Here is an 11377-nt window from a genome sequence, read left to right on the forward strand (position 1 = left end):
GGGCCGACCAAAAAGTACTCAAATGGATTGTCTCAAACAAAAAAATCTTCGAACAAGCAAAATTACTCTTTCACTTTCCTTGTTTCAAGGTTCGGTTGGATTTTTGGGTGGATAATTATGAGAACCGATCTGGAGATTTCTCTGTCCTATCCAGTTCATGTCATGGTTTGTCCACTTTACTATCTTTAGACGGTGATTGTAGAGTTTTAGTTTGCTGTTGAACGTCGATTTCCGCCGGCTTGGATCCACCTAGATCTTCGCAAACACCACAAATGGCAAGATATTAGTTCTGTGTCTAACCCAAAATAACAGGACTATTTTCTTAATTTTATTTTTATCAATAACTTTCTGGGTATTTAGTTGGTGTTATTCTATACAAATAATTCAAATCAAATTAAGTTGAACCATACTGCATGCGCGCAGTGAAAAGAAATGATTTACTAGAATCCCAGAGACCAAACGCCCGCTTGTTCCCTTCAACTCTGCATGATTTTCAAAGCAGAAGGCAATCCAAAGTTTGTTGTTACAGTGGCTCGGATTGTCAGCTACATTCTTCTGTGAAGCAACATCTGATTCATTTTTATTTTGGTGAACTTTCCAATTAAAGCAATACTGTTAAAAAAACGAGTTAATTTTTAAAATTTTATAATTTTACAAGTAAATATATATTTAACATGTTAAATCGGATTAAAACTTGAAAACTAGTCAAATCGATCAAACTCGGTAAAATCAATAAAATCGGATTGATTTTACGAGTTTGAAAAAATATAAAATTATACATTTTGGTAATCTGCACCTTAATATTTTTATTATTTTAAATTTATATCTTACAAAACTTGTGCAATTTGATAATTAAGGGCTTGATTTTGACTATAATTTTTTTAACGATACAAGTTACTTATAGATTTCATTTCCGTAAAATTATAATACCTATTCATTCTTTATAATTTTTTTATTGTAAATTATTAACATATCAATTGAAATATTATTTTGTTTTAGCTAGTAAATATATAGAATAAAAGTTATAAATTGACATGCTTGAATTTTGGAGTAATTAATATTAAATGATCTATTTATTAAAATTTAAAGGGACTTGTTTATTATAAATAACGAAGTAAAAGGTTTGATTTGTCCAAGAAGTGAGAAATCAATGTGAATAAAATAAAAATGTTTAGATTTTTTTATTGTTTATTTTATTTTTATTTTAATTGTATTAACTACTACTTAATTGAAATTATATATTAGTTAAAATATTTTTTTTATAATTTTATAATTTTATGATTTGAGTTTATATTATATATTTTGTACGGTAAAAAAGTGTTTTTAACGAACTTGAATTAAAGTTTTGATTCTGTCCAAATGTATCTTTAGCTTTATGTGCACTGTTGGCTCTCCCTCTCTGTCTTTTTTTTCGAGAAAACATAGAAGGCTCTCGATAATTCACCAGAAGCAATTTTTTTAAAAAATTTAATTCACAAATTTCGAGTGTGATCACATTCAGGAACAATCAAAGATAATATATCAGCATACGAGTTTTTGCCTAGTGGTGGAATAAGCTTGTTTCCTTTCTCTGGACTAGGATTTAAATTTCATTGTGTATGCTTGTCATCTTCACGGTGTCTTACATACTCACTAGGTTTGCAGGATGTTCAGTGGGTTGTGGGATTAGTCGTGCACGCAAACTGGCCCGAACACCTACATAAATAAATAAAAAAAAATAATAGATCAAATATACGTCGAATTAAAGGAGCAATCAAATCAAGATTACACCTCGATAATATACATCCAATTTCAAAGTTTCATGTATTGCTGGTGTACGACAGACTTTTTGATCAACTATTAGAATCTGGTTTATTTAAGGTACTTCGTTGCCATGGCTTTCAACTTCCTCGCCATGAACAACTAAACAACTTCAAAAAAGAAAAGCAACTTCAGATACGCCACCAGCGGCTTCAGTCCAAGGGAGATTCAAGCTCAGTTTGCCATTATCCAGCCACTCGAAAGCCACCTCAGCTCCATTCAAGAAACACTTCTCTGGAGATGAGTTGGAGTATGATAAGAAATCCCCCCCGCCTTTAACCTCAATCTTTACACAAGTCTCAGATTCAGAATCAAAATACTCCAGTTCTTGAATTGTGCCACCACTATTAAACATGTTGGTCAGTCCAATAGGAGCAAATTTGATACGGGTGCCTAGCTTCTTGACGGGCACAAAGCTGAAGATCTCAAATGAAGATGGTTCGATGGTGATCTGCATTGCTTCAGATTTTGGTGATACAAGTTGCAGTTCTTCTGCCTGGTTGAGATGGATTATGTACTCTTCAGCCTCACCCATTTGAGCAGCTTCTTTCTTTTGATCCCACTCAATATCAGTAACATGAACAGAACCAGACATCAGCTTGTAGCATTCTGAGTAGCCCTTGATCCTTTTCTCTTGGGGGTCCCATCCAGCTCCTTGGCAGTTGAAAGCTCCGATCACACCTCCATGCTGCGAAGTCCAATATGGCAATTTAGTTTCGTTTACTTCAAAAGATTTCCCTTATTTTACAATTTGACAAATACTGTATCAAGAGAATTATGGCAGGTATAACAACAACTACTGTTTCCCTAGAACAAAAAAATTGACAAATTTAGTTACTCAACGCCCTGCGCTATACGTTAAATAACGAAACATGTTGGAGTTTTTATCTAGAACTAGTCCTTCAAGACAAAATAAATGAATACCTTGTTGAAGTTCCAAATCTTGAGAATTGTTTTCTTGTCAAATAGAGGGTTCCGGAAGAGGCAATCCCTAGTGGGCAGGGCAAAATGTTGGCACCTGGGAATGGTACCATCAGGGTACACAAGTTTCTTGAGGAGTTCAAAATCATGACCACCGACGGAGTCACTCACGTAGACAGGTCCGCCACAAATAGCTCTTGACCCAGCATGAAACTTGGCACACAGATGGTCGGATTGGAACATATCCCAATCAGGTTGTATAATCTGACCCATCCACATGCTGTTGTAGGCACAATGGATCATATGGACCCCTTGTAACCAATAAACTCCCATGGGATCTCCATTTGGATCCTGGAACCAGAAATCGTCACCTGTAGCAAAAACGTGTCAGATCTCAGCTGCATGGTAAAAACAACTACTTTCTAGCAAATAAACGTATAAATCAATAAAGGAGAACATTTGGGTAGACTTTCTTACCTACTCTTCCCATGGATATCTGCTTTGTTCCTAGGAAGAAGAAATCATTGCATTGTTGCATGCTAGAGATGAGTCCAGATCCTTTGAAATTCTCTGCCAGGGAATCTGACAGGCCCCTGTAATAAGACTTTGCAAGCTCAACACGGCCTCCATATTCTTCAGACACATACTCAAGAGTCTGTGTTAGACAATTTAGATTTAGATACACGATAATTAAGGAACTCCAATGTAGAATATCCAAATATTCATAAATAAAAAGAAAGATGGAAAAGAGACGTATAAAGAAAGTCTCACATGAATGACATCTACTTTCACTCCTGTAATGCCAACACTGGCAAGGTAGGAGTGCATAGAATCATAGAAATCTCCTGCTTGGTCAGGCTGAACAAGACCAATACCGCCTTCAATGATCTTAACCACGGCGAGATCATTCATTGTCCCATCAAGACCACCAGACAGTTTGCAAGGAATGATCTTTGAATTCAAATGAGTAGCACCTGGCCTAACGCCACCCCAGGCACCACAGAGAGCATGCCACACATAGATATCATCCAACCCTTTAAACTTTGTCCTCAAATCTCTCGTGAAAGCTCTCATGCCATAACTGTCAGCCTTGCAAGAACAACTTCCAGAGCTCCTAGTGGAAACACTCTTTTCATCTCCACAGAACATGACATCCAGCTCTTGTTTCGACTTCTGAATTTTAGATTCAAAAGCAGACAAGTCAGTAACACCTGATTGGATTGCCTTATCTCGATCCTTCTCAGCATGCTCGAGTTCAATTGCCTTTGAGATAAGCATCTTTGGTTTCTTTGGATCAAATGAAGGAGGGTGAGGACCCAGCATAGACCCTCCCTTGTACTCTCTAAACTTCTCACATTCATCAAGCCTGTGAAGCCTGGCAGTCATTTGAGTCCCACCAAGAACAAGGTTTTTAGCATCCTCGTTCGGATTCTCACCATCAAAATTGATGCTTTGCCAGCCATCATCAATGATAAGAAACCTTGGAGAGACACCACCCTCAACAAAATCATTCACACCATGCCATACACCAGCAGGCTCTACGGTTAAATAAAATGCATCCCAAGTGCACCACCCAAATTTATCAATAAGAGAAGGGGCAGCTTTCTCTTCCAAAAGCTTGAAGGTGTTGAGGTGGACCCTAAGTGCACTATAGGCCTCATTCATGATACGGTAAGGATTTTCAGACACATGAACATAAGCGATAGCATCAAAAGATGATGCTGTCACCTTAGTAGAACCGCTCTCAGCACAAATCATGACATGGCCATCAGTTCCAGGATGGAGAGCAGACCTAAAACTTCCATCAATGACGGGTATGATTATGACATAAGACCTTATTTCAGGAACATTAAGGAGAACCCATTGAGTTTCCATTTGCAAATCAGAACCAGAGTTACCCACCCACATGGTAGACCACCAAGTTTTGAATCTAAAGATGGACAAAAATTCCCTACCCGTGAACTTACCAAGGGAGTTGATTAAGCGGTCTGACGGAGCCTCTTTGTGGAAACCCAGGAATCCGCCCTTGTGCGACAGAGCTTGGACACGCTGGAGCAGAGCCAGTGGAGCATCAGGGGGTTTGCAGATAGAAGAAAAGAAGGGAGCAAAAGTTACGTTGCTCGGAACTTCAGAGAGCAATGGAAATCCCTTGACACTAAATTTCCCATTCGACAAATCAAAGCATTTGTCTGAACTATCATCATGTTTACGAATGCTAAGAGGTGGACTAGCGGGATCATTTGGGGGAGCCATAGCAGAGGAAAACAGAGCAAAAACGGAGAGAGCTAAAAGAAGAATAAAATGTTTGGAAGAATAACTAAAGGGAGGATTTTATGGAGTTCTATAAGGAACTCTTATGGAAGAAAATCGTTGAAATATTGTTTTTAATGAATTACAAACTGTGAAAAGCAAGTATATATCCTCTAGAATATATAAGATCTTGAGCTCAAAGTATATTTCTGCACAGAACTAGAAGGTGAAATCAGCAATATACAGTTAACAGATATAGAACTTGACAAAGAATTATACGTGTAAACAATCTTAGACGGACTAGAGGCTTTGAAGAGATCACACACGAAAACAAAAAACTCGAGAGCACAAAAGAAAAGGCTAATAAGCGCAGAAGAGGAGAATAATTGCTTGCATGTAAGGCAATGCACATATTTATAGATTAAAAAATGGAATGGGTACGTGTACACAGAATCAATAAAAGTTACTACTAGAATTTAAAGTAAGCTAAGCTGTCCAGAGGAGAAGGCTGGACTTGTGTACATGATGGCTGGTTACAACAATCTTACACACGCTCTAAACAGCGACAAAATTGAGAAACCTTTAACAAGGGAAAAAACAAAAGAGCATCATCTGTTCCATTCGGACAGTGACTGGAAGTAGTAGTTACTTTTCGAATAGAAATTTTCTTCAAAACCCAGAGGAGAATTAAATCGCCGCTTGCAAACCATGCATGCGAGCTCATTTACCGGCAATTACTTAAAGTGGCAATACGTGTTAAAATTAATTTTATTCCAGTGAAAATGGCTGTGTTTCTGAGGCTGACCTAAGAGTCCAGATTATGGCGGCCACTGTTTGAAATACCGTATGGTGGACTCTGATACACTGGGAAAAACTACACGTATTTTATACAGTATACATATCTTTATAAATATCTAGATATTTATATTAAATATTTTATAATTTAGATATTTAAATAATATATTTATTTGAGATATTTTAATATATTCTTTAAAATATTTATTTTAAAAAAATTATGTAAGCAAATCTTTCAAAAAAGCATAAAAAAAGAGGCCAGATTCAGAAGGACCGCCAATCTCCTGCTCCTTCAACTTCAACCTCCTCGAGGAATTTGATTCGCAAAACAATTATTATGCTAGGGTAAAACTTTATTGGGAGATTTTCGGTGATTACGTGGGGGGTAATTAACCGACCTTGGATATAGTAAAAGAAATATTTTTCATTGATTTGTTGATTATCACGTAATTAATTACCTTCGCTAACATATTATGGTAGCAGAGGGCCCAGATCCTGTAGCTGTGCCAAAGAAACACCTGAATTACTCTTACCATATTATACTTTATTTTGTTACAAGTAAAAACGAGATGAACGGGTTGCTGCGACGCATCGATTTCTCTGGAACGTTGCCGGAGGAGATGCAAGTTGGGAACGGAAGTTTCTCCCCTCGAAGTTTTTAACTAATATTTTTGTTTGTGAGGTAGGACCTGATTTTAGAGTAATGAAACATTTAAGGGATTGTTTGTTTTGGTGTTTTAAATATTTTTTATTTTTTTATTTTTTTAAAATTAATATTTTTTTGATATTTTCAAATTATTTTAATGTGTTGATGTCAAAAATAATTTTTATAAAATAAAAAAAATTATTTTAATACATTTCAAAAAAAAATATATACTTTAAAAAATAACTAATATTAAACTTCCAAATATACTTTTATTTTATAATATTGATTTGCATTTTAAGCGAAAGCACACTTAAAGTTATTTTTATGCATATCTAAAAGATTTTTACGAAAAAAAAAATATTATTTTTGTTTATGTTTAAATAAAAAATAATTAGGTTTTATGGAACAATATTAACCAGGAATGAAGATGCCAATTTCCATATTCTTGAAAGGGAGGCCAAACATTTTGAGTATTTAAAAATAAATCTTAAAAGTAATGCTTTCTCATTGAAAACTCTAGTGATATAAAGTTACACTTACTCCAAAATCTTTAATTGATTGAATTAATTAGTGTTCTTGGTCAAGGTAGGTACCGCCAAATTAAAAAAGAAAAAAAAAAATACCTTCTTCCACCATCCCGACAACCATCCCCATATACAATGTCTTTTACCGAGAGAAAAATATTATAAAGGAACTTTATTCTCTCGGTCAAATAATCTCATTATTTAAAAAAAATTAAAAAAAAGGTTGTGCGGAGGGTTCGAGGCTCTGAGCAGTGAGGTGGAAGATAACGTCCATCCCAAATCTTCACTGCAAAATCTGAGTTTTCCGGGAAGATATTTCCCTCGTCTTTCCTTTACCCAGCTTCTTAGAAAAAAACAAATTGGATAATGGAAATTAAGGTCAATTTATTCAATATTAATGGATAGAATTGAATCTTGTGAATTCAAACTGGATTTTTCAATTGTCGATCCAGATCCGAATCCTAACGGGTTCATATTAGATTTATGTGTTTACCACTCATTTAAAAAAAAAAATAGAAGTATTGGTTGTGTTCAAAATCATACTTCGATATAAAATGAGTTTCAATCATTACATAAGAAAATATATTATGATGGTATTTCACATATCCATAAAAAAACAAAATCAATAACATATATATATCACCATAAAAAAACAAAATCAATTAATCTTAATAAAAATTCACGAAAATTCACATCATTTATAAATAACATGCATTGAATGCATTGAATGATGCTGAAACAAATATTTTTCTAGTTCATTTTTTGTTATGTGAGTACAGTACTTTGTATTGTAATAATATGTGTTAGATATTTAGATGTTTTAGAGAATAATATAAGTAAAATTTTAGGGTTTTATTTATTAGTTGAAGTTTTAAAATTAAAATAGTTTTTTAATATAATATTAGAATTTTGTTGGCGAAACAATTACGAGTTTAAATTTTACAACTCTCATTTCTTCTTTAATTTAAATTAATTAATAATACAAGGTGATGTGAAATTGTGTAAGTCACTTGAGGTGTATAGTGAAAAATAATATTAATTAAATATTAAAACCTTACCCAACTGGTTACATTTTTTTATTGGGAAAATTATTTGACACGGTGCAAAATGCTATTTGTTTAAAAATACAATAAAATGATTTTTTTGAATATTTTTGACATTATATCATCAAAATAATAAAAAATTCAAGCAAAATATATTCTTAAAATTTATCCCAAAAGCAAGAGCTTTTATTGAAGATATAAAGCATGCAATGAATTGGAAAAAAAGAAGAATAGTATATATCCACTGCTTCCCTGGGTATTTCAACGTATAGCTAGCTGCTCTTCAATTCTGTACCAGGAAGGAAGTCAAGTCCACAATGGCGACCTTTCTCCTTTATTTATTCTCAATTTTTTGGATTGGGTATATTCATTTTCATTTGTTTTTTCTAGAACATAAAAACCTCCACGGGCTGGCACCTCTTTTAAAAGCATCAGTTTATCCACAGCTGAATATTCCTCGATAGGAACGAATGCGGAGAATTTCATGATTTTACCACTAACCACAGCACGCCACGCTGAGGCCAGGGAATCACCATGATGTCGAAAGCCACTACAATAAAATTAATAATTACAAATAAAAATATTAATGGAATATTTTTAGTTATAAATTACAGTAAATTTTATTGATATACATATTTTTTTAATATATACTGAAAAAATTATAGTAGAGAAAAAAATTAAAATAAAACTAAAAAATATGATGACATGTTATTTATACTTACGGAATTTGCCTATGGTGTTAATACTATCGATAAAATCTATTCGTAAACTCGTTGGTAAACTATTTTCTTCTTCCTAATATTATTCATCATGTCAATTATAAAGGGAATCACCAACGAAAAATTCCGTCAGTATTTTTCAGAGAGCTTTAGAACTGTTCACTTCTCAATTGTATTGTTAATTATTGTTATTTACAGACAAATCAACGACGTATTGAAAGTAGTCAGTGTTATATGGCAGGTTTCTAAATTTTTTTGATTAAATTGAAGGTTTAAATTAAATATTACAGAGGAAATTGCTAACGGATTGAAAAGTCATCGGTGATATTTGACTGTTTTTTATTTTTTTTTAATTAAATTAAAAATTTAAATTAAATATTATATACAAAATAACCGAAGAAATGGTTAAAAATATTAATATTTAATTATCCATTAGTAAAACTGTTGGCAAAATGTTCCAACAAAAAAACAGAGAATCCCTCATCTCACAACAGACGATCCTTTTTTTCTTCTTTTTTATATGTAAAAAATATCAACATCCTTTTTTTTCTTTCTCTTCTCTTCTCCTCCATGCTCAGGTATGCCTTCTCCTCTTTTTTTCTTTTCTTTTCTTGGTTTTTTTTAATTAATATACTTTATGAATTTATTTTTTCTCTTCTCAACTTCACACACAACTACATTAAGGTAATATTTTTTTTCATGTTTTTTTTTTTGCATTATACTTTTTTTAAAAAAAAATTATGTTTTTAATAATTGTATGAATTTTGTTGTAAGATTTTTTTTCCATATGAGATCAATTTTTAGTCGATTTATTTACAGGATTTTAAAATTTTTAGCAATCACAAACTTTATTTTTTTATATGAAATTATTTTTAGTTGATTTATTTATTTTCTGTTGTTTATTTTTTTTGTGTTATTTATTTGTTGCAAATTAATTTGAGTTGATTTTCTTCTTCTTTTTTCCAAGCAACTCAATTCTGAGTATTATGGAGTGTTGATTTATATTAATTTAATAATTTTATAGTTTTGTTAAATAGATTTTTTTTAAATAATCACTAACGGGATTGCATACAGTATTTTTATCGTTTATATAACAAGCTTCCCGATAAAAATACCGATTGAATGAAACAAGTAAATTTTTTGAGCTCATGTTTCCCTTCAGTAAATCCATCTAATAATAATATTTTTATTATTATTAATGGATTTATTGATAAAATAAAAATTATGATAAGAATTTTACCAACAAAACATTTCCATATGTGATCCTATAAATAAATTAATTGTCGATAGAATAATAGTATAAATACAGATAAATTTTTTTATAAATAAACATTAATATTCTGGTAGTGTTCGAGGATGGAGTTTCTGTTCTTACTCGTTGAAAACGATCGTGGAATACAATAACTTCAGTATATGTACTTCAACCTAAAGAGTAACTTGGAGAAGTTTTCGTTCTAGTCTTTGGAGTTCTGGGTTTGTGAGAGTGTGTGTATGATGTAATCGTGCTGATCTTCCAAGAGATATCAAGGAGGATATGATTCACTGAGAGGTTCTTTTCAATAAAGTTTTGTAGATTGTGATATTTGTCCCCTTTTAATTATATACTTTGGATAATCTTTTCTTTTATCTATCTCGGGACATTCTGGACACCACTAATATATAATTATTCTTAAGAACTTAGTCTCACTGCCAAAGCAACCTTGCTTATTATGTTAACATCTAGAATTTAAAATTTAAAAGTGACTGTAAGAAAAATATTCTTTATAATTAAACAATTGTGTGAATCCCCGGTAAAGAAATACAGAGGTTTGATCTTGCAAAGATCTCTAGATACTCATGTCGTAAAAAAACAAACAGTCTATTAATTTATTTTATAGTATTTTTTATGATTTTCTAAGAATTTCAGGTATTTATAATGAAATGTGCTGTAATATCTTTGTTTTTTTTATTATTAATTTATTTAATTATCGTATTTTTATGACACGACCTTGCAGGCAGACCTACATCCAAAACTATTAGGTCTGGTATTGCAGTCAAACTCACTTAAATTTAGGTTATGCAAGTTTAATGTTATTATTAATATTATAAATATTACTTTTGGATTGGGTGTTGTAATTAAACCCAAGATTCTTGGATATAGCTTTAAAAAAAACTTAATATTTTTAGATTTTAATTTTTTTTATATGTTAAAAAAATTATTTCGTGACATCATATCATACGGTTTATGTAACTAGATTTTATATTTATTTCGTGTGGATATACCAGAATCTTCGACTCGGCGGCAATGGAGAGGAGGAGAAGATTATTTTGAGAAATTGATTCTCTAGCCAAAGCGTAGCCAAGTCAATTGCCTAGCCGTAAGTTACGATGGGTCGGTCGTCAAATTGTCGGTGGAACAAAGACCAATCAAATGATAGAGTTGTGATTCTTCTATAAATATTATATTTACAGGGAAGTTGATATTCTGCGCCGAGACATTCGTCAGCATTTTTCTTATTTTCTCATCCTATCCAACGCCTTTTTCTTCTCTTTTCGCCTTAACTGTTCTCTGTAGATTGTATGGTGGTCGGTGTCGAAATGTTATTTTAAGTATTGTTTGTTTCGAGATTGTGGTGGAATTATTTTTTAAAGTATTTTTTTATTTAATTTAAATTAAAAAATTACAAATATTAGTTTAAA

At 32.3% G+C, this 11377-nt stretch overlaps 1 protein-coding gene across 1 annotated transcript; it reads right to left on the reverse strand.

Annotated features, from left to right (window-relative positions):
• Nucleotides 1-1718: 1718 nt before the first annotated feature.
• LOC118041078 (stachyose synthase) lies at nt 1719-5359 on the reverse strand. The gene is made up of 4 exons (XM_035048197.2): nt 3493-5359; nt 3199-3376; nt 2725-3092; nt 1719-2488 (listed from the first exon to the last, which is right to left on the reverse strand). Exons 1-4 carry the CDS (start codon nt 4972-4974, stop codon nt 1913-1915), a joined length of 2604 nt encoding a protein of 867 aa, XP_034904088.1. The 5' UTR covers nt 4975-5359; the 3' UTR covers nt 1719-1912.
• Nucleotides 5360-11377: the final 6018 nt, after the last annotated feature.

This window comes from Populus alba, chromosome 14, assembly GCF_005239225.2.
Source record: "Populus alba chromosome 14, ASM523922v2, whole genome shotgun sequence".
Taxonomy (NCBI): Eukaryota; Viridiplantae; Streptophyta; class Magnoliopsida; order Malpighiales; family Salicaceae; genus Populus; species Populus alba.

What these genes read in the sequence shown, in the direction of transcription:
- LOC118041078 (XM_035048197.2), bottom strand. Translation starts at nt 4,974, where the DNA reads ATGGCTCCCCCAAATGATCCCGCTAGTCCACCTCTTAGCATTCGTAAA. An exon ending in GATATCCATGGGAAGAGTAG is followed by an intron (nt 3,093 to 3,198) that starts GTAAGAAAGTCT and finishes TTTTTGCTACAG; the next exon opens with GTGACGATTTCTGGTTCCAG. An exon ending in AGATTTGGAACTTCAACAAG is followed by an intron (nt 2,489 to 2,724) that starts GTATTCATTTAT and finishes TGGACTTCGCAG; the next exon opens with CATGGAGGTGTGATCGGAGC.